Source organism: Solanum dulcamara, chromosome 8, assembly GCF_947179165.1.
Source record: "Solanum dulcamara chromosome 8, daSolDulc1.2, whole genome shotgun sequence".
In the NCBI taxonomy this organism is placed as follows: Eukaryota; Viridiplantae; Streptophyta; class Magnoliopsida; order Solanales; family Solanaceae; genus Solanum; species Solanum dulcamara.
Genome location: NC_077244.1, coordinates 75,635,118 through 75,659,157, shown reverse-complemented (window position 1 = coordinate 75,659,157; position 24,040 = coordinate 75,635,118). Strand labels below are relative to the sequence as shown.

The following is a 24,040-nucleotide window of genomic DNA, read 5'->3' as shown; positions in this document are numbered from 1 at the left end:
AGTGAGTTTAAGCGTGTGATAAATATATTATCCATCAATAAAACTTGTATTACATGTGTTTTATAATTTTTTTCTATAATATTTATTAAAATTATATTATAAATATATTATAAGTGTTCATCGAAAAAGAAAATATTATTATTATAAATAATATTTATGTAAGTTTTCCATTGAAATTTCCTCTTTGTGATTTCCAAGTTGTTGACCATGGATTTAGGCCTTTAGCATACTACTACTTAGGGGTGTACATGGACCGGGTTGGTTCAGATTTTTTATAAACCAAACCAAACCATTTGTGTCGGGTTATTAAATCTATAAACCAAACCAAACCAATAAAAGTCGGGTTTTTCGATATCAATTTTTCTCGAGTTTTTCGGGTTTTTTTGGATTTTTCGGGTTTCTTGGATTTTTTGGTTTTTTTCGGGTTTCTCATAGTATCTAATAAAAAGCACAGAGCAGTGCTTCTTAAAAAGAGTTCTAGTACAAAATATCAACATATAAGATGGAGGCACAACACTGTTTGAAGTTTTAATTTTATAATATAACTTTATAAGATAAGTTTTTTTTGTATATTATTTAGATGGGCTACTCAAGTCCAAATCTAAATGTAAGAAAGAAAACAAAAATTATGAAAAAAAATTTAAAAATATTTATAAATTACATTTTAATAAATATTTTTATGTATAACATAATTTAAAAATAGTATATCTATAATCGGGTCGGTTTGGGTTCGGTTTGACTTTTTTTAGTTAAAACCAAACCAACCCTATAATGGTCGGGTTTTTTTTCAAACACTAAACCAAGTCAAACCAAACCACTAGTCGGGTTTTTTTTCCGGTTTGGTTTGGTTTGATTTGTCGGTTTGGTGCGGTTTATCGGTTTGTCCTGTACAGCCCTACTACTACTGACACAACAACAAATTGTATTCTTCGTCACTAAAGTACTAAAACAAATTTTCCAGAAACTGGCATTTATTACTATAAAAAATATATATATGATGATACAATGAATTCAATAATACAATAACGAATGTATTAATACAATAATCTGACATAACTCAATTTATAACTGACCCTAGTTCTGAAGATAATTATTAATTAATATCCTGTACTATAGTAGAGTATTATATATAGTACATATGCAATTATAATGGAGAACTAAAGAATCAATTCATTTCTATTTCTTCTGGTTTGTATAATTTGATAGGACGTTTGTTTAGTGGCTGAGCTGGTCTAGCATTGCTTTCAGATTCCTGTCATTAACAAAACAAGACAAGATATAATTAGGTAAGAAAATTAATCTTAGTTACTAAAATTTTAATTTGGGGTATAGCAAGTAGGAACTCACATCATGAACAGCATCTTTGACCAATTTCATTTGTCTTTTGGTCACAGTTTTCACCTGGGAAATTCAATAAATAATTAAAACTAATTTCAAAATGGAAAAACTTAAATTTAATTTTCAAAATATTGAGTGGGTTAAATTTAATTACCTTTCTATCCATAGTCCAGACAACATCTTCAGTGCAAGGTGGTACTGTTAAGGAGCCAATATACCTATAATATTTTTTTCCATTCATTTTTATTTGATTTGGATTAATTCTTCCAATGCCTCTCTCTACACCTTTTGTATTAGCAAGCGCTTTTAAATCCTTCTCTATCTGTGATATGAAGTAATTGCAAATTAAATTACACTGATAATATAAAAGTTAATTTTATTATGTACTGTAGGTAGATATAACTTAAGTCGGTACGATATATATAAATAAATTCACGTTTAATTACCATAGATAAGAAGGGATCAGGCCGTCCAATCTTGTAGAAGATTCCAATAACAGCAGTCTTTCCATCATTGCTTTCATGTACCAAATGAGCCTCCAAATTAAACCTGCATTTAATTTGTAGATGCATATGAATTTTTTCATGCAAAGAATAAAGAAAAATAAAATAGATTGGCTCAACTATTTATATAATATATCATTTCAATTTATACAACGATGTTTAACAGAGGCAAAGGCAGCATGGTATGGTTGCAAAAATGGTGCATTCAGAACGGTTACAGTAACCTCAACATCGAACTGGACTCTTTGCTAATCATAGCAATGCTCAAAGATGGAAAAGCTAGCAGTTTCAAATTAAATAAGGTTATCGAAGACACTTTTATACTACTTAGACAAGCCACAGTCAGGTTCACTCATTGCTACACAGAAGTCAATAACTTGCAGATTGGCTGGCAAAAAAGGCAATGAACTCTCAGGCGAGCAACACATATCTATCGTTTCAACAAATGCCTAATGGTGCAAAGGGATATTTCCTCATTAATAAGAGACAGATCCCAAATATCAGATCGAAATTTGACAAAGCAAACTTTTATATTAGCTACGCTAATTGATTGAAAGTAGGAAATTGAGCAATAAGTTTTTCTTTGCTAATAGCTCAAGTTTTTGCCGGATAGACTATATCCTTTGTGTTGTACTCTGAACCTTTTATGGAATGAAATACAACACTCCCAGGAATACTGGGGAATTTTTTGTTTAACATGGAGAACATAATTTAAGGGAAAAAAGGAAATCTTTTGGTACATATCAGAAATATCTTTAGAACTCGTCGTATAAAATATTTGATAATATTTTTAGAGCTATAAGAACACGATATCATTAAACATACGTGTAAAATGAGAAGTTTTAAATTAATGAATTTTTAAATATGAAAAAAATGTCATTATTTTTTCTGAAACATATTAAAAGAAATTTATAATGTGTCATATAAAATGAAAATTGAGGACCAATTTATAGTGGCGGAATCAAAATTTTCACTAAAAGGGTTCAGATGATGCCTGCATGCGTCAGGGTATTAATTTTAATGGTATATATGTATGGCATGGAGTACCTTTTTCCATTGATGGTGTGTTCAGAAGGTGTATGCCAATGACATTGTTTGAGTTGATATTGAGTTCCATTTATCTTCAAGTATCCTGCACCACCTTCCCATCTCAACTGCATTTATTAAATTAATCTCATTAAAATTTTATGAGAATTAAGTAGTGATCCACAATATAAATTAAATTACCATCATATCATGGCCTCTGTTCAAGAGAGTAGCATTGGATGGTTTGTAGTATTTACGAAGTGTTCCCAAATGAGATACAACTTTAACCCTTTTGTTAAGAAGATCAATTGGTGACTGCAATTTCCCAGTGTTGCATGTCCTCCATTCTGGATGAATCTTACCCCAGTTAGCTGGTCCATTTTCGCTTTTTTTGTCGTAACTAAATTCACTCTCATCATCTGCAATTAATTAAAACATACGAGAAAATAAGAACTCTATACAATGACAGAATAAACGATTCATATGATCGAAGTCGAATTAATTAGATATTCATGTAACATGGAAAATAAAGCTGTAGGTTGTCACAACGGATTATATATGTATATATAACACGTTATTATATCGGGTAACATATATGTATATTGTCTGTGTATATAAGTTAAGTTTGAAACAAAAAGACCATAATACATACGCACGCACGCTAGAATCAAACATGCATGCAAGACACTGGAGCTTAATTGATCTATTTCATATACTCTTTTTAACTTACGTACCAACTTCTGCAGATCTTGCAAGAAATGCAGTTGAAAAGAAAAGAAAAGAAATGAAATACAAGATTTTGGTGGTTGTTGACATATTCAATAATAATAATAGTATATCTTTAACTGTGTTGATGAAATGTTCTTTTAAATATTGATGAGCAAACTAATGAAACCATTATATAGAGGAGGTTATGGTAATGTGAAGGTGAAGGTGACCAAAAAGAAGTTGCTTTTGACTAAACTTGTAGTCATGAGAATTTTCTGAATTTAATTCAGGTGGCTAATCAAAGCATCCTAGCTACGTACTTTCTGGATAGTATTAATTAATTGTATATACTGTATATAATAAATAAAAAAAGACCGACCGAGGACTTTTTTTGAATTTCTTATCTTGAGTTTTTGCTTGTTTAGATTAAAAGGGAAGCTTGATATACGTAAGCTTTCGCTATATTTAGGGTTTGAAAAAGGATCGGGTTATAAGAATTTCACTATATCAAAAATGATCTTGAACGATAATATTAATAGCTTAATTGCCGCTAAATATATTTTTTAGGGAAAATAATATTACATTTTAGCACTCTTTGTAAATGGCTCTAAAGCTTATAGAGATATTGGATCCAATGAGAATTTACTAATGCCGGTAAAAACGTTAGCACTTTTTGTTAATGTGTATATTTATTACCGCTAAAAGTTATTTTTGTTATAGTTTATATTGTATGCAACCTTATCGTGCAATTTTGCAAGAGGTTGTTCCCACATCTTGAACATGTTGTGACCTACTGGTTGAGATTCTATGCATTAATTAATTTAAATTAAAATTTTAATTGTAGCATCAATGCCAGCTTGTATGCACTTAGACTAACTCCATAAGTCACACGATATATATATATGTTATCTCGTATCAACAACATGTATCAAATAATTATATTCACCAAAATTAAAACACAGTAAGAGAACTAATATTTTTATGTCTGCCATGTAATTTCTTAGCTAGCTACCAATATAGACTAAATTAGACCTCAACAAATACTTTATGAGACGTAAATATATAACTTTTACAACTATGTCATTAGGTGCGTCAATGATTCTGAAGTTATACAAAATAGCATGGTCCGCTTATAATTTTTTTTTTTTTTTGTCATGACACTTTTTGGAAAAAAAAAGAAGAAAAAAATAGTAGAAGAAGAAGACATTTTGGCGTGGTGAGTTGAAGCTTCAATTTTAAAGGAAACGTTTTCATTTATTTTGCTTCTAATAGTAAGTAATTTTGGAGAAATATAAAATTCTTGTTTTTCTGTCCAAGAAAGAAAATATGATGTTCAACTTTTAACGGCTAAATTAGTCATCAGGTTCAATAATTTATTACTAAATTAATCAGTACGTAATTAATAAGAATTACATTAATCTGGAAGCGGAAGCTACTAATTATGTTCAAGAAATTACGGCTTAATTACTTTTCAACAATTCTATAGTTCTTTTAACTTTTTCCAATTTTCAAGTTAATTTCATGATGTAAAATTTTCAATTGTTTATTACATATATTCATTAAATATGAATTTTAGGTAGGGTGACCAACTAATTCCAGTAAATATTGTTCGTTCAATTCATTGGTATTTTTTAAAAAAAAAATTGCTTATTTTAGCTCAACTCGTTGCTGATATGTAATATAAATTGGCCAATGAAAAACCTTATCAATAAATTGGACACTTTTACAAAGCGGCTTAATTAATTAACAAAAACGTCTGATTTTTCTAATTGAAAATTTTGAAGAAGCTAAGGACTAGAAACACATGTATGGCTTTTACATTGATTATACACAAATATAGAATATATATTGCCTCGTGAAGTAGCAGCACTATTTTTTCAAATATTTATAATTTGTTGTTTAATTAGATAATATTTTGCTTCGAATAAAAAGTTGCTAAGAGTTAAAAAAAAAAGAAATTAAAAATTTATTATATAGAAAATTCTTTAAGAATTTATGCAGAAATAGCCTTATATTACTTCTAATGGCTGAATAAAGCACTCACACAGTATAAATTAGGGACGTATTCTATGTGCCTACACACGTAATGTTGTATTATTTTCCTTATCGGATGTTGGAACAATTGCAACACAAATTCAAGCCAACTAACCACCAACAAATTCGAAGTTTATGTAGCCAACCAACGAAACAATTAAAGTTTGTTGAATTTGATAGAACGTCCGTTTAATAGCTGAATTGGTCTAGCATTGAATTCAAATCCCTGAGATAAACATGAGAAGAAAAAATCAAAAAAAATATTTTCTATAATTCCTTCAGTTCAAAATAAGTGAATTTTGAAGGCGTGACATATTTTGTAAGAAATTTATTTAATTACATTAGTTAAAGGTTATTTAATAATGTTATCCTTTTATTTTGTAAATTTTTTCTTAAAAGTAGAACTAGTCAGCGTTGAGATTTAAAAAAAATAGTTGAAAACACTATTAAAGGGTAGGAAAACTTTGGGAAAAAAAATAATTGATGACCTCTTGGGTAAAAAGTTCATTTATTTTAAACTAAGAAAAAATGTTAAAAATTCACTTATTTTGAATTAGAAGAAGTTAATTATAAGTAGATTCTTCAATTTTTTTAATTGAAGTACCACCCTATTCTAGTCACACAAATTGAAAATAAAAGCTAAATAGAGTTTTCTTTCGGGTTTGAATGGTCTTTTATAAAATTTTGATAGGCGCTTGGACATAAATTGAATGATATATGTGATTAAAAAAATAGCATTTTGAAGCTAAATTGAAAAATAGTATCGAAAAAAATTAAAATTGTGTTTGGATATGCATTGAAAATATATATAACCAAACTGACTTTTTAAGAAGAAGAAAAAAAAGTTGAAAAAAAGCAAATAAATAATTTTGGGGTAGCAACTCACGAGAACAGCAGCATCTTGGAGCAGTTTTATTTGTCTTCCCGTTACACTATTAACCTAAGAAATTAAAAAAATATTAGAAAAATCACATAATTAAAATAAATTTTAAAATGGGAATACTTAATTACTTTTAATTTTCATCATAATAATGAATTTAGGCAAATTTGATTACCTTTCCATCAATAGTCCAAACAACACCTTCAGTGCAAGGTGGAGTAGTTAGGGAGCCAATATATCTGTAATATATATTGTCATCCAATTTTATGATATTTGGATCAATTATTCCAATGGCTCTTTCTGCGCCTTTTCTATCAGCAAGAGCTATTAAACCCCCTTCTAGCTGTGATTTGACAAGTAAACAATATCAAGAATCTGAAAAATTAATGAGATTGATCGATTAAACACTACAGCATAAATAAATTAATTTATGTTTACTATGGTTAGGAGATTATCAGGCAATAATCCAATTTTGTAGAGGATTCCAATGACAGCAATTTTTCCGTCACTGCTCATATGTACCAAATGAGCCTCCATATCAACTCTGCAAATTCATAATGCAAATATAAAGAATTGAAGCAAAAAAAGTTACAAAAGAAAATATTAACTAAAGACACCGATAGTACTGTATATTATATTATTATTGTGTATAACATATGGTTTATGTAATTATTAGTCTGAATAAGAGAGATTCAAAAAAATTACTAACATTTTTTTTACTTGGTTGAGATTGTACAAATGAGTTGACTAAAATAATGATAATTTTCGCTCTTTGCCCATGTTTATTTATTTTTAATACTGAAAAAGGTCAAAATGCAATTAAACTATGTGAAATTAAACAAAAATGACTTTAGTTAATAGTCTAGTATAAAAATATCCTTGCTATTAATACTTTGATTCAAAAATACCCTTGTTGTCAATATTTTAATCTAAAAATATCTTTGTTATTACTTTTGGGTCAAAATGCCCTTTTCATAATAAACATATTAGTTTTTTTTTTCATTTTTAACACATTTTTCCTAATAAAATGTTATTCTTAAAGAATTTTTTTCTTTTAAAATCACTATTACTAATATTAAATTAGAAAGTAATCTTTTTTCTTCTTAATCTTCTTTTATCAATTAAAATATAATTATCTCAACTGATAATATAGGTTTGATTCCCCAAATTGTTATCTTCTCCCCATTTTTCCTTCCCCCACCCTCCAATTTTTTAAAAAACAATTAATAAAAAAATATATATGATATCATAGTGACTCCCTCATTAATTTTCATTCAGATCATAGTTTCAAAAATTTCTAATAAAATAAATTAAGCTAGTATATATACACCTTTTTCCATCGATACTATGTTCGGAAGGTGTGTGCCAATGAACTTGTTGGAGTTGATATTGAGTTTCATTTATCTTCAAGTATCCTGCATCACCATCCCATCTCAACTGCATTTGTTAATATATTATATAATCATAACTTAAAAATTTATTTCAATATGAGTGATAATATATTATCCACAATATATATTACAACAACAACAACAACAACAACCCAGTGAAATCCCACAACATGAGGTCTGGGGAGGGTAGAATGTACGCAGACCTTACTCCTACCAAGGTAGGACGGCTGTTTTCTGGAGCCCCTCGGCTCAGTAAAAGCATAAATGCATAAAAAAAATGTTACATAAGAATAGGAAATTAAAAGCTTTATGAGAGAAACAACAAACAAATAACGAATAGATAACAAATAAATACAAATAAATAAATAACAAATAACAATATATATTACACTATACTATAATTATTTACGTACCACCATATTATGTCCTCTATTCAAGAGAGTGGCATTGGATGGTTTGTAGTATATTTGAAGAATTCCTAAATTTGATACAACTTCAACCCTTTTGTTAACAAGATCAATTGGAGACTGCAAATTTCCATTGCAGTTCCTCCAGATTTTCCCCCAGTTAGCTGGTCCGTTCTTCGCGTTTTCATCATAACTAAATTCATCACTCGCATCATCTACAATTACCCAGACATAATTAAGAAACTTAAAAGTGTGAACACGCTCTAAAAATGTGTCGAATTAATATATTTTATAACGTACCAACTTCTTGAGGTCTTGCAAGAAATGCACTTGAAAGGAAAAGAAAAGAAAAGAAAAAGATTTTGATTATTGTTGCCATATTCATATTATATCTTCAACTGTTGAAATATTTTGTGAGTTGATGAGCAAACTCAGTAAATTTATAGATCCTTCTATAGAGGAAGTAACGTAATATGAAGCTGACCAAAAATAAGTTGTAATTTTGACTGATTTTCTCATTGAGTTTAATTGATGGTTGAAAATTTGAAATTCTATTAAATTGATGATATTAAATTCTGTTTTTATTTCTCAAATGAATGCATATTTCCCATTTATGACATATGAGTGATGATATGTCATAAATATGCACATTAACAAAGTGTTAAACCTTTATCGATATTAGTTAACTGTCATTTGATTCATAGACTAAGGCAACTAAAAAGCAATGTTTTGGCCTTAATTGTTTTTAAAGATATATATATATATATATATATATATATATATATATATATATATATATATATTGTTTTAAGAAAATTCATGTACTGTTAAATTTGAAAAGAGAAATGATATAGATTTTAGGTAATTGTAGTATCCTTTCTCACTTGGCGGCTGTACCTTTATTGTTGCCTCATTTATATCTAGACGATTAATATGAACCCACATTAATACTTTTATAATTACCTTTTGCATTCCCTCTTCACTATTTTTAATCTCTTGTTATTGAATATTTTGAAGTCTCTCAAACGTCAAACCTTCTGCATTATGCAAATTCTATTATCTTTTATTTACAAAGATATCTATCTCCATGAGGTAGTGATAAGGTCTGCGTACACTCTACCCTCCTTAAACTCCACTAGTGGATTTCCCTAGGTATGTTGTTATCTATTTACAAAGATCAAATTTGTTGTCGGTGTCTCCTTTAAATTTCAAGCTCTACAACAAGTCAACACTATTTCAATATCATTAATTATATCAACTTACCAAATTTAGCGCAACGGTATTTTGATATCATTATATAAACTATTCAAATTCTTGAGTCAAATCTTATTATTCTTAACTTTATAGTATATTTTTCATCGAAAATTTGCATTGTTACACTGAGTATGTTATTATATTTATTGTGTGCTTGTCAATTAGAAAAAAAAGATCTCTATATAAAGTTTAACTGTAGGCCTCAAATTTTATTGAGACGATTATGTGTACGTATATGATTACTCCCCAATTTAAGATGATTTTTTCTTGTGTCAATTTTCCAATGAAAAAGTGGATTAATTAGAGGTTCTTACGAAATCTCTCCTTTATGTCAATTTCTCTATTGCTTATTCTGGATCTTAGCATTCTCCTTTATGGTTTACCTTATACCCATCCAATAAACTAAATCTGGTAGCAGAAATGACGTAAAGTCTCAAATAATGTATACTAATTAGGACTCATTTCTTTGTTTCACTTTAAGTTAGTTACTGCTATATATTGGTTGGTTAAAGCCTAGACCAAATGGTTCTGGTTTTTTGCATCCATTCCAATTTAGTTAAATTAAAGTCGATTATAGGAATTCTAATTACAAAAGAAAAATAACAAAATAAATAAATAATAATAACAGAATTGAAAAAAAACTTCTACTAATTAAATCAGGAATTACTTTTTCTTTGCACGTCCGATTTGCAAATCAGGAATTACTTTTCTATTTCTTATACAGTTCGACTCTACTATATATCTTGTTATTTATTACATTTTCATGCTTATTCTAATATACTTCTTCAATCCCAAATGAGTTGTCATGTTTCACTATTTGAGAATCAAATTGTGCTAATTTTGATCAATATTTATAAGTATATTTTTTTCATCAGTGTCACATCGAAAAATTGCAATTTGTAGACTTTTAGTATAGTTTTTGAATATGTAAATTTTAATTTTAATATATGTATTGATCTAATCCAATTTAGCTACAAAAATTAGTTAAATTAACTCTCAAAAAGTGAAACATGACAACTAATTTGGGATGAAGCTAGGGAGTACTACGTAAGTATATGAATATTAAAATTGAGAACCGTTAGAAAATTATTTATTTTCTCAATAGTTTTTATGATTTCTTTAAATTAAGCTTTTCATATGTTGGTCAATCTAGAAGTAGAGGCTTTCCCATTGTAAATCAATGGGGAAATTGTGTTAATAAAATAATTTTTTTTATCGAATCAGGTCATTGGAAAAATATATAGTGGAAAACAGATTCTTATTGAATACTAAGAAGCTTCTTAAATTTTCTATATGAAAATACTACTATTTTAATTCAATAATAATATTTATGGAAATAGCCCCAGAACATTTTTCCGTAAAAATTTCAATGAAAAAATAGTATTTTTAATAGTGTGATCAAATTATATAAAACGTTATCCTTCTTTTAGTATATTTTTTTTTTGTCTGATTTATCATGTTAGCTTTTGCATAACTCCATGTTATTATGATCATTAAAAGATCGGTAATTCATAAAATAAAATTTACTCCTATTGCAGTGTTTACATCAAACAAATTAATATAAAATAACTTCTACAATCAACGTCCATAATCAAATCATCGCAATTTATTTTTGGGATCTCACACTTGTTCACACCCAATTTTGATCCTTCACAACGTAAATTAGTTATCGAGTTTTTTTTAAGTTTCGAACATTTTAAAAATAATTAGCTTTTATAAAAAACAAAGATATTTTCATGTTATTCTTAACTATTTTTATCTTTTTATAAATTTTAGTATAATATACATATTTCTATATAACTATATCTTTGATTACTATTTATGTGGTTATTCGAAAATCATCTCAAAATATTTAATTTTTTACTAAATACAATGTTAGTAAGGTTAGTTTAATTAAAGTTTGTATTTTTGAAATTTTTAGTTTTTTCTAAATAAAAAAAATAATCTCATTCTCCACATCGAAAAATCATGAAGAATTTGGGGGTTTTCGAGCCTATATAAAGGCTCATATTCTCATTAAAAATGAGGAAAAAGTGGGAGGTTTTTTAACCACCCCAAAGTTAGAATTTTTTTTAACTTGACTAGGATTTTGGACTCCTGTCCCCAGTCTAAAAGTTGTGAATTTTTTTTAGCTTTCAATCTATATTTTTCTTCAAAGAAAATAAGAGATTGATGTCAAAATTTAGGGTAAGAACAGAGTTCTTATAACGTCAAACCCACGAAGGTTCGAGTCTAAATTTTCAGTTTTTTTTTTTTGTGGATTAGAGTTTCATCAAGCTCTTGGGTGGTAGTGAAGTCGTCTTCCACTCGCCGTCTTCAGTCTCGCTGCCCGAAAAGAGATAAAATCTTTTCTCAGCTTTATTTTATTTAATTCTTTCATGTTTCATATTTAGTTGATTCGTAGTTTTATTTTTAGCATGTATTAAAAATAATTAGATTAATGATAGAAATTTCTTATAGTTAGCATGTGTTAGGATTATTTAATGAAAGCACTTAGTTTTGTTCATTATTTTTCCAAGTAGTTTTCTTTGACAATATAGATTTTCATGTTTTCAATTTCTTCTTTTAACATGATTTAGATAATAAAAATAGCTTAAGTTATTATTTAGTTAAAACTTTCATGGCATAATTGATTTAATTCTTTCTTTAAAATTTGAGTTAGTATAGTGTATATATTAATTATGTGCTATTTAGTTACTTAAATATATTTCTTCTTTCCTTTTCTTTGTCTACATATAATATATGTTGTTACTCACCTCTAGGATGCCCATCAATTTGATACCTTAACATATAGTGATATATTCTTTGTTTTAGCTTAAAATGAGTAGATGCTTATGTAATTTTATTTTGATGCCTGTGATATCGATTCGAGTCCATCTTTGGACTCCATCCTTGCATATTGTTGAGTTTTGATTCTCCCATTATCGTGCTCAAATTGCTGAAAAGTTGATACATGAAAATGAAGCTAATATTCATGGTTTGAATATTGACATTGGACTGTATACATGAAATACAAGTGGAAAATAGTATGGTATACACTGATATACAATATTTATACAGTCTAATATGCAAGAAAACAATGTTGTATACATTAATATACAATGTATATACAGTCTAATATATAGTGATATACAACAGATATAGGAAAAAATAAGTGGTATACAGTTTGATATACAGAAATAATATTGTATCCACTGTATACAGTGTATATACAGTCCGATATACAATGTATATATAGTTGCGTTATACAATGGAATTGTGCTTAAGGCCCAAAACGCAGATGACCCAACAACTTAGTTCAGACATACAAAAACTAAGTGTCGGGCCATATTTTCATTTGTTATTTATTGTTTATTTATATTAATTCAGATTGTAATAATTTATTTACTTATGTTATTTATGCTTGCTTAGATATTAATTTTAATTTATTTTAACTTAATTAGATTCCCCTAAAGATAAACCAATTCATGTTAATTAGTCTTTAAATAATTTTCTACCTTTACTTAGTCATTTGGTAAACTTTTACTATTTTATATATGTATGTTATTTTTCAAATCGTTGGATAACCACGTGTTAGCGGCTACTTTGAATGCTTAACACCTTCTCAAAGTAGAAATAAGAACCTCGTACGTTTTTCTCTGAATTTTTAAGACTTAAATTTGTTAGGGTCTTTTAAATTAAGTTTTATTAATTTCTTGTTTGATTACCAAATAATTTTTTTCTGTGTTATGATATATAACAAATTAAACAAATAATAATAATTTTAAAAAAAAAATAATATTTTTTTCATAGATCAATTCGGATCACGTTTTAACCCAATTTTAGATGGGCTAAATTGGGTCGATTAAAGCAAACTATGTTAATAAATAGACCAGTTAACTTTAACAAATTGGTTGAATCACATTTTAATGAGCTAATTTTATGATTCTACGTAGAAAAAAAATTGGTAAAACCCAACATAACAAAACCGACGGATTCCATTTCTTATTCATTGTATTATTTTTTTTTAAGAAAAAGAAAATCTACGGACTTAGATATGGAAAGGCGTCCGTCGATTTTATATATATATATATATATATATATATATATATATATATATATATATATTTCGAGAAAGAGAAGAGTCAAATAATCCTCATGAACTTTCCCATATAGCTCACTTGATAATGGACACAATTTAATCAAACACTAACTTCCACATTTCTAGACTAGCATTATACAACATCATGCAAATTGACAAAAAAAAAGCAATTTAGAGATTTTATCCTCATCAAAATAAGCCAATATTACAGTAAAATAACTGCTAACTTGTTGACTTATGTGGTATATCATAAAATCTACTGTCAGTAATGTGAGATACTTTATATTATATTTCATTATTTCCTTCAGCTCCATCATTTGGATTGGCAAATATGGCATGCCCACTTAGTGTTGCCTCATTTGGTGGAGTATCTTAAAATTAATTTTTAAAAACAGTATTAACATGAAGCCTAGAATTATTTTCTATATAAACATCCTTAAATCTTTCTTTATACCTCACAAGTCACAACTAACCTTAAGCATCCTTAATTAGCTCTACTAATCTCAATCCGGGTAAGTTTTAAATTTCGCTATTTAGGTTTATACTTCTAACGTCGTTATTTACTTTCATAACCTAGAAAGTATATAACCTGCTAATCATAGTGTAGAAATTCTTTATATGGCGTTTGTATAGAAGTTAAATTCTTTAATTTTTAGTGATCAAATGATATGTCGTGCAGGAGGAGATCAAAAGAAGTGTGGAAAAATGAGAATAGTTGTTGTTGTTGTTTTAGTTATGTTGGTGATGATGAGTTCTTGCATGGCTACAAGTAGGAGTTTGAATAATTACGAGCAGCAGCAGCCTGGAGGAGGAGGAGGAGGAACAAGAACAATGGATAATCATCATTATATGAGTAGGGAAGAATTCAATAACAACTATGGTGGTGGAGGTGCTACTCCTAAAAATGATAATACAGATGCTGGAAAGTTCTAAAATATACATACAACCCTAGCTACTATATAAAATGCTCTTCAAATGATATAAAATATGGAATATGATATATGAATTAATGGTACATGTATCTATTAGTATTAGGGTAGGCTGTCTAATGTGTGATGCTGCACCATCCATATATATATATATATATATATATATATATATATATTAGTATTAGTAAATGGGAATAAGTTGTGGTCAAAGTTCATATGCAACTTGGCCTTATGTAAATATGCATGGTAGTAAAAGTGTATATATCATGAGTATGATCTTGCTTTGGGTATATATTGTAATTGAAGTTGTTATTGGAGTTTTAAGTTGAAGATTTGTATTATCCTTTATAGCAAAAGCTTCTTGTTCGTTCACCTTGTGTGTATATATGACCAGAGTTTAAGTTGTTCGATACGTTGTTGTATTCCTGTAGATATTTTTCTTTCTAATCAAACAATTACTAGTACACCTATTGTGATTGGACACTATTAGCTCGAAAATAAATAGTAGTAAAAAGAATTTGTTTTGAACAATAGATGTCTTTTGTATATGTGGTAAAAGATATTAACATGACAAGATCATAATAGGTAAGGTGATTCATTCAATTTTATTAATTTTTTTGAAATATTTGTTGATCTTAGGTAAGACTTGATTAATTTTTAATGTTAAAAACCTTCTTTCTATTGAGGAAATTGTTATCGGAAATGTTAAAAAAATAAAAATATAAGCAATGTAAACATTTAAAAGAAGTCAAGTCTTTTCATCTGATTGATCGAGCATATCAATTAGGTGAATATTATGATCTTCTACTATACAATTTCTCTTAGCATGCACTACTAATTCCAAAAATAAGTCTAAATCATTAATATGAAACTAGTTAACTTGATTAAGCGTGTACAAAGGACTTAGAAAGTAAAAAATCGTACAAAGCTAAAATTATATTGTAGGGATAATTTGTTCAAGTTAGTTGAGAGATTCCAGCAACATCTACGAGTTCCTACATCACATCTTCCATGAATGTAATTCTAAATGGACACCCTTTCATAATAAAAGGTTTTTACTTTTTTTCATTTTATAAAGATGCTCTTTTCATTAAACTAAGTGGTGTTCCACAAAATCAAGATAACATCAAATTTTTCTTCTAAGTTTACTTTTGCTTAAATAAAAGAAGTTTTACATAACCAAGACGTTAACTATTAAAGATTTACTTTTTTTTCAAGGCATTTGATTAAGCGTATATAAATTAATAAAAACACTTCTTAGTTTTTAGAACTAAGGGGCCGTTTGTTTACTGGTTAGAGTTATGCAGTATTAGTTATGTAGGATTTAGTTACTGGTTAGAGTTATGCAAGTATTAGTTATGTAGGGTTTAGTTATGTAGAGTTTAAAAAAAAATAGTGAGCTAATTCTTATTTCTTAATTTCAAAATGTTTAGTGAGCTAATATTTATTATACTCATTAAAATAAATAACTATCTAAATAATATATTAAAATTTAAATAAATACCAATAGCTAAAACAATAAAGTAAATAACAAATAACTAAAAGCAATTAAACAATTTGCATTGAATAGGATTAAGCAATCAAGACAAAAAAAGGGGTAAATGTGCAATTTATTATTTTAATACATATATAACTAATATCCACATAACTTATTCCACTTTCTATCCCGCATAACTTATACATATATTTCCTCATAAGTAATGTAAGTATTAATTATGTAGGATTACAAAAAACGCAATCAAACATTATATAAAAGTAATACATGAATATTTTTTGTCCTATTTGCAAATCAAACACGATATAAAATTAATTCATGAATAACTTTCTATTTATCTCATAACCAAACGTTTATTTAAGGAATATGTTCGGACTAAAAGCATCACTTAATATAAAAGAGAGGGAGTATCAATCATCCACGATTTGATGTTCCTCGTAGAAAATGAGATCTGTTAAATAATAAAATTTGGATCATGTCAGACGTTGGGCAAAGCCCAAAAGAGACGCAGATGTGATATGAGATAAAGTCCAACGTCCATCCGTAAAACCGTTTAATATGAAGTCTATCAGATTGCTCAATTGGAAGAGTAGTGGGCTTTTAACCTAGTGGTTAAAGGTTCAAATCTTGCTATACCTAAATCTACCTGACACTTTTTTTTTTTTTGTTAAATTGTGATATTTTATTGATGAAGTAATGAGTATAAGCACCATCTTATACCACCTCACGTAAAACTCATTCCCTACATGGCCCAATCGACTAGGAAAGAAATAAACAAACAATCAAAAATAAAACACTAACACGTTGAACTTTCATATCCCCTCTATCCCTTTGCTGGAGATGATCTTTCTTCCTGCTACTTCAAAACTGCTAAAATCTTGATAGTTGCACCCTCCTTTATCGATTGCAATTTTTGTCAAGTAGTCTGCTAGTTGATTTTTCTTCCCTAAAAATGTGCTGGAATGTATGTTGTTTGTCCTGTAAGGATGTTTTGATTTCTGTCACCTTCTCTGTGATTATCTAGGAATATGACCATTTTCCTTCTAGAATCTTGTACAATATTATAGAGTCTGTTTGAATGATTATATTATTGTGTTGTTTTTACCTGCTATGTTTACATGCTTCTAGAATTGCCTTCGCCTCTGCCACAATGTTAGTGATGTTTTCACTAGTAACTCTCTCTGCATACAATAAATTTCCTTTTTCATTCCTCAAACAAAAGACATAGGAGCTTATACCTGGATTTTCCTTCGAAGCCCCCTCTATATTGTATTTTAGCCAACCTACTGGTGGAAAATCCCACAATACTCTTGTTACCTTATTTGTAACCTTCCAATTCTTTAATCATATCCTTACACTCTACTATGAATAATTCTACTATAAATAATAATCACTTAATTTGTAATGAATCGGGTCGTATTAATATGGCTGAGGACTAGATGAGCTCCCTATTCAAATCATATCAATTGTATAATATAATTTAATCTCCTTCTTTCCTCTCCCGATATAATAATTATAAAAAATCTAATAAGATCGGAAAATTCAATAAAGAACTCACCATATTATTTACATGCTTAGATATTAAAGTTGTGTCAGGTTAATTGATTAGGTTCAAAACAAACAATTTTGCTTTTAGGGACACCTGAGAATGGCCATATAAGAGCCCGTTTGGATGGGCTTAAAAAAAGTAATTTTTATGTATGAAGTGCTTTTAGAACTTTGAAGTGCTGAAAGTTATTTTTATAAATAAGCAGTTGAGTGTTTGGATAAAAGTGCTTATGATGTGAATTTTAGGATTAAAAGAATAAAAAAAGGTAGTTTGGAAATTTAGTTAAAATATAAGGGATATAAAAGTAATTTTCATGGTCAAAGAAAATGACTTTAAGCACTTTGGGAAAAAAAGTTAGGAATCCTAACTTTTCATTTTTTACTGACTTTAAGAACTTTATGGCTTAAAGTCAGCATTAGATAAACACTTCCAAAAGCTAAAAAGGGGCTTTAAGTTGATTTTGACCAACTTAAAGCCAATCCAAACGGGCTCTAAACGATGTTCCACAAAGCACAGAAAATACCAAAACTCAAAGTCGCCTTCATCCATAGAGAATCATAACATAATTAACAACTCTTCTATCTTACACATAACATAAAGAATGTATTGCTATCCGTTTTATAGTACTAAAATAATATATTAACATTCACAATTATAGGTCAACTAAAGACATTACTATAAAATATTATTTGTTCTATGCTTCATTATCTGGAATCTACTTTTCTATTTTAGCATCTAGTAGTTGCGTCACAATCTTTAATTGAATAATGACAAAATTAATAGCCTAAAAACATATTCTCCTTGAAACTAATTGGTGGATTTTTGTCAAAGTATTCTCTGGAAAAGTACATTTCACAAAAATAATCAAAAAAAATAAAAAAAAATTGTCTCATCGAGGTGCTAATGACACGGATATCTCCGTGGGCATTTTGACCCGATCCGACCAAAATTTGGACTCTAAATACAGCTTCGATATCTTACCTGCCACCCGGCGCATGTCGGGCCTATAATCTGGTTTCACGTGTAAACAATCCAAAGCCAATCGAATTACCTTCTGAGCCACCTCGACCGGAAACGAGTCACTCAACCTCCGGTCCACCCAATTCCTCAACCGCCTCTCCACTCCTACGCCGCCGTCTTCCACCCCATCGCCACCGCACTTGACTACTTCCCTCGCGGTGTCTATAATGGATATTTTACTATAATTCCCGGTTGCCTTGTCGTACTTGAATCTCACAGGCTCTTCGCCGGAGAATAATTCCAACAGCACAACTCCAAATGCGTACACGTCGGACTTTTGTGTCGCCACTCCTGTCAGTTGAAACTCCGGCGATATGTAACCTCTCACGCCTTCAAACTCGCGAGTCCTAGACGCCGATCCCCTGCGCTCCGGCTTTGAATCTGCTAATGGTTCCTCGCAGATCTCACCGCCATTCGTCACGGCTTTGCTCTCACTTCCACTGCAGAGCTCCGCAGCTCCGAAATGGCAAATCTTTGCGTTGAAGGAAGGCTCCGTGACGATGATTCCACTGCTCTTTACATACTTGTGAACTGGATCGATCTCCAAACCGGTAGTGTTGTGTATATAATCCAGACCCTGAGCAACATCTGTAGCGATTTGCATTCGTGACATCCAAGTGGAGAGAACCGTATAGCTAAGATTTCTAGGGTTCCGGAGGCAGATAGAAAGGTTAGAACCGACGACAAAATCGTATACTAAGTAAATGTGATCGCCAGAAATTGATGCGCCAAGGAGTTTAATTATACTTTTGTAATGGCTTCTACAAATAACTGATAATTTCGCCCTCAATTCAGCTTTCTCCATGGATTTCTGGATTCTTCGTTGGAAGATAATTACATCTTTACCATGGAGCGCGCATCGCCACGATTGGGAGGAAGAGGTGGAGGAGTAGCGCTTGGCAAGGAAATTGTTGGTGGCGGCACGGATATCGGAGAAATCGTAGACTTGAGGATTATCCGGCAAGGATGCTCGGAAACTAGTGAGCGATGCCTGGCTGGAGACGGAGGTGGTTGCGACAGAGGTGTCAAGGCGGTATTCGGACCCTGACCCGGAACCGGAGTTGGATGTATAACTGACCCGATTGCTGCTGTTTGATGGGCCAGATTTAGAGAGCGTAGATTTTGGTATCTGTGTAGAAGATATTGAAGATTGAGATTGTGCTTGTTGAGTAGAAGAGATTTTAGGAGTTGTTGAAGAGCGGGATCTTCTTGCTGGGCTTGAAATGGGTTGTGCAGCATCAACTGCCATTTTCGTTTTACACATAAAGAAAGGGATGAAAAAACTGGTGATTTTTCAGAATTTGGGTTATGGCTTATCTACCAAATTCATAATTGGGGAAAATAAAGAATGAAACTTTACTTGACATAGATATCAAAGTCAAAAGCTTTTATTATCTATGATGAAAATCCGGGTCAAAGAATTGGGATTGAGTTTTGGTGATGAATGATGAAAGGGAAAAGGTAAAGATGTCGATATTCTTTTTCTTTTCTTTTTTAATTGAGAAGGAAAAAAAAAAGTCCAACATTGATTGGACTCCATATAAAACTTCATCAACTCTTTTAGCCCTCATGTAAAAGCTCAAATAACGAACAACGGCGAAGATATAATATTCGCACCTATTATTTAGTCTAATAAACTAAAGTAGGCGTAAGTAGAAGCGGCTGCTGTAAATTAGGAAGGTGGTTGGTTTGATTTAATTTTTTATTAAAAAATAACTAAATTAATTATTTTGATTTATTAAATTTATCAACTAAATTAAATTAATTTAATGTTGGTTTTTTTGGTTTTGATTTTAATGGATTCTTTCAGGTTTTTTGGGTTTTCAATTTTTTTTGGTTTTTCTTATAATTATACAGTAATTAAAAAATAAATCAAATTGAAAAGATTAGTCGCTTGATTGTGTAACTTAATGTCATACTTAAAATTTTCGAACATTATTTCTTTAATCATGTAATTATATTATTTAACGAATCTCAAGGAAAACAGGAAAAATCTTTTCTGGTTTAGGGGACTTTGTAAATTGTAATGGAAGGTTGAGGTTGAAAATGACTGGAGTCTACCTAATCAGAAAGGACCTTTTATTAGTTGACTCCTACTGGCTGTGCTTCCTGTTTGTTCATTATTACCCTCTGTTTCATTTTAATTGTTATAATAAAATTTTATATAAATTTTAAAAGAATATTAATTAAGAGCATTATTTGATTAATATAATTTGTATTTATTTTTTAATTTTTATTTATTTACATGTTTTTTAATTCTAAAATAGTTAATATTAAGGGTAAAGTTGAAAAAAGATAATTATTTTTTTTTTAATTATTTAAATTAATAATTATTTTAAGATAAGTATTTTTGATATACATGACAACTAATATAAGACGAAGAAAATATTTATTACCCTTTAAATATTGGTAAGCTACTACTCTGTGTGATACTATTTAACTAAATACAAAACTAAATTTATAACTGATCGAGACCATATAAAGAGGCCAAATGATTTTTCACAAACAAAAAACATATGACTCTTTTCTTTAAGCAATTCTTTAATTACAATTTTTCACATATCATATTTAAAATCATACGATTAAAGAATATTATGATACATTTGATATAAAGAGAATTATTGAAAACATTCCTAAACTCGATGTAAATTATTAGTTTTATCTTCGAAATATTGACAACCTTAAAAATACCCGTTTACTTGATTAACTAAACTTAAATACACATACGATCTTACAACATGAGTAAAATACACCCTTAAGTTATCTCCAAGCAAAGGTGTTTTCAATACTTCTTTAGGCTTTTTATGAAGAGTCGCATTCTCCTCCAAGAGTTTGAGATCATTTGCTATGTCATGTGGCAGATTGGGGGTGTATTTAAGTTTAATTGGTCAAGTCAATGAGTATTTTTAAGATTGTCAATAATTCGAGAACGAAACTGATAATTTGTACCCAATTCAAAAGTATTTTCAATATTTCTTTTTCTAATTTAAGATTCATTTTTTTAATTTTTTTTATGTTAAATTAAATATGTTAAATAAATTGAATCGGAGGAAGTAATATATAAGAGAAACAAGGGAGAAAATCCCTGTTTAGTGGACCTCAGTGTTATATTTAATGTCTTGAAACCAAAGTCTTAATTTTGGCATCACATACGCCAACAATACATTTCAAAATAGCATAATACATAAATTGGTTTCAAAATTTGACTTCAAATTTTAAATATGATCTTCAATTTTTATAGTGCATAAATAGGCACTTTAATTATTTATTTTTTATAAAAAAAAGCACGTGAATCCAACAACCAAAATGCATTATATATAAATGCTCCCACGTAGATTTTTGAGCCACTTAATGGCTGCCACATAATGAAAAAAATTATAATTATTTTATAATTTTGAGAAAAAAGAAATTAAAGAAAAAGGATTCATTAAGGGTAAAATTGTCATTTTTGCTTCGTTTTTTACTATTTTGGGCCTAAAAAATTACACCTGACGCACTTGAATTGCATTCCGATCATGTGTTTTGCCAGGTTGGATTCACGTGATTTTTTGCTTAAGAAATAAATAGTTAAAATGTCTATATGTATATTATAAAAGTTGAATGTCATACTTAAAATTTAAAGTCAAATTTAGAGGCATATTTTGCCTTTCAAAATTGTAGTTTGACTTATTAAAAACTTTGTGGTTTGTATTATATTTACGTGTAAGATATTGTCTTTAAATAAACTTTATTGGCATATGAAAAATCTCTCGAAATGATTAAAGATAACAATGGCAAGTAAGAAGTAACACTTGTTTTTTACTACTAGTTAACATAGAGGAATTAAGGAAGTAGTATTTTACATGAGTCTGAATTACGCCAAACTTACAATTTGTTACGCCAAACAGTTTTCTGGAACACTACAAATTAAGAGAGAGAGAGAGAAGCAATACTTTGACCACGGAAAACTATATGATGACAATTGGGCGGGATGGGTATGGAGCAGATTTAAATATAGGCGGGGCGGAGAGGATTTAGAGTTAGGTGAATGCAGGGCCTCATGCGGAGCGGATTGAAGTAATTATTATCAAAATTAATGCAGGGGCAGATTGCGGGTTTAAAGTATCAAATAGGAATTCGAAGAAAATTAAATTTTTGTAATTAGTAAAATCAAAGATATAAATTTTTTATATTAAACTTTGACTTTAATTTTAACTCTTTTTAAAAAAATTTAAACTAGATAAATGTTAATAGAGTTAATTAGTGATTAAGAAATAATTGTTGAAATATTAACTAGAAACAAGTAATTAGCTGTGGGGATGTTAATTAGCAAAAAATAATAAAAAATTATGAATTTTTTTATATCAAACTCAATTAAAAAAAACATAAAAATCTATGCGGGATGAATTGAAAACGAAAAAAAATTATTTTGCAGAAAGGGGCGAATTGAAAATAAAAAAAAATATTATACAAAACAAAATAAAATAATTTAAAAAATTTACGGATTAAACTCAATTCACTAAAAAAGTTGCAGTGAGATTTTAATTCCAATTTTGTCAACTATATCATGTTGACAAAATCGTTTAAAAGTGCTATATGTCATTAAATGATTTAAAAAGGACAAGAGGTTCTTCCTGCTAACCCTTTGACCAAAAAGAAATTAACAGCAAAAAAGTGGGCAATGGGTACCCAACAAATGCATTCTTTGAAAAGTTTGTCAAGAAGTGTCTAATCGAACTTTCAGTTCATCTTGAGAAAGAGTGTCTCTTAATCACTTTATCTTTAAAAGAATCCATTTGTAAATATTTTAAAAGTTTATAAGATTTTTAAGATGTCTGTTCAATAGACTATATATATCCCGTTTTTTAAATAGTTATAAGTTAAGGTTTAGATGAGAAATAGTCTCGAAAAATTATAATTCATAATGAACTTTCAAATTTAAAAATCATGAATTAAACTTATCTCATAGATTCCCATATCCAATAAATTGTTTATGTCTACGATAACCCACTTGATGATGTGTTTCATTTCTCCCTTCATTTTTACCTCCATCTAATAATGTCTTCTAAATCTTATGGGCCAAATAAAGAAAGTGGATGCACACTTGGACTTTTATAATTATGGCATAATGATAGATTTACAAAAGTTGCTGACCAAAGAAACTCACTAGTCAAAAAAAGAAATCAGTTAAATCAAAAAAAAAAAAAAAAAAAAAAAACTTTTCAAACCCCACGAGTGGTCTACATTTGACCTTGTAACACATGTAGGTAACGGGGATATAAATATAAAATATTCTTAAGTAGAGGAGTTCGAGTCACCTGATTCAAAGTTGTCTTTGATAGGGAGTATAATTTTTCAACGGGAATTCGAATTTAATCAAAATTTAATATAAGGTATAAAGGGTACCGACCGGATACCAAAATTTTTTTTGCAAAACCCCCAACTC

The 24,040-nt window shown here is 29.1% G+C and overlaps 3 protein-coding genes across 3 annotated transcripts; all 3 read right to left on the bottom strand.

Annotated features, from left to right (window-relative positions):
• Positions 1-1,165: 1,165 nt before the first annotated feature.
• LOC129900193 (bifunctional monodehydroascorbate reductase and carbonic anhydrase nectarin-3-like) lies at positions 1,166-4,348 on the bottom strand. Its single transcript, XM_055975120.1, has 8 exons — positions 4,313-4,348; positions 3,602-3,752; positions 3,069-3,286; positions 2,889-2,995; positions 1,785-1,887; positions 1,493-1,660; positions 1,348-1,401; positions 1,166-1,252 (listed from the first exon to the last, which is right to left on the bottom strand). The coding sequence occupies exons 1-8, from the start codon at positions 4,346-4,348 to the stop codon at positions 1,166-1,168; spliced, it is 924 nt and encodes a 307-aa protein (XP_055831095.1).
• Positions 4,349-5,766: 1,418 nt separating this feature from the next.
• On the bottom strand, positions 5,767-8,672 carry LOC129900192 (bifunctional monodehydroascorbate reductase and carbonic anhydrase nectarin-3-like). The gene is made up of 7 exons (XM_055975119.1): positions 8,588-8,672; positions 8,294-8,502; positions 7,818-7,926; positions 6,928-7,031; positions 6,665-6,832; positions 6,496-6,549; positions 5,767-5,835 (listed from the first exon to the last, which is right to left on the bottom strand). The coding sequence occupies exons 1-7, from the start codon at positions 8,670-8,672 to the stop codon at positions 5,767-5,769; spliced, it is 798 nt and encodes a 265-aa protein (XP_055831094.1).
• Positions 8,673-18,274: 9,602 nt separating this feature from the next.
• Positions 18,275-20,055, bottom strand: LOC129901398 (lysM domain receptor-like kinase 3). Its single transcript, XM_055976547.1, has one exon. The coding sequence runs from the start codon at positions 19,877-19,879 to the stop codon at positions 18,485-18,487; it is 1,395 nt and encodes a 464-aa protein (XP_055832522.1). The 5' UTR covers positions 19,880-20,055; the 3' UTR covers positions 18,275-18,484.
• Between the last annotated feature and the right edge of the window lie 3,985 nt (positions 20,056-24,040).

What these genes read in the sequence shown, in the direction of transcription:
- LOC129900193 (XM_055975120.1), bottom strand. Translation starts at nt 4,348, where the DNA reads ATGTGGGAACAACCTCTTGCAAAATTGCACGATAAG. An exon ending in ACAGAGGCCATGATATGATG is followed by an intron (nt 2,996 to 3,068) that starts GTAATTTAATTT and finishes TAATAAATGCAG; the next exon opens with TTGAGATGGGAAGGTGGTGC. An exon ending in CACACCATCAATGGAAAAAG is followed by an intron (nt 1,888 to 2,888) that starts GTACTCCATGCC and finishes AATTAAATGCAG; the next exon opens with GTTTAATTTGGAGGCTCATT.
- LOC129900192 (XM_055975119.1), bottom strand. Translation starts at nt 8,672, where the DNA reads ATGAATATGGCAACAATAATCAAAATCTTTTTCTTTTCTTTTCTTTTC. An exon ending in ATAGAGGACATAATATGGTG is followed by an intron (nt 7,927 to 8,293) that starts GTACGTAAATAA and finishes TAACAAATGCAG; the next exon opens with TTGAGATGGGATGGTGATGC. An exon ending in CTGATAATCTCCTAACCATA is followed by an intron (nt 6,833 to 6,927) that starts GTAAACATAAAT and finishes GTCAAATCACAG; the next exon opens with CTAGAAGGGGGTTTAATAGC.
- LOC129901398 (XM_055976547.1), bottom strand. Translation starts at nt 19,879, where the DNA reads ATGTGTAAAACGAAAATGGCAGTTGATGCTGCACAACCCATTTCAAGC.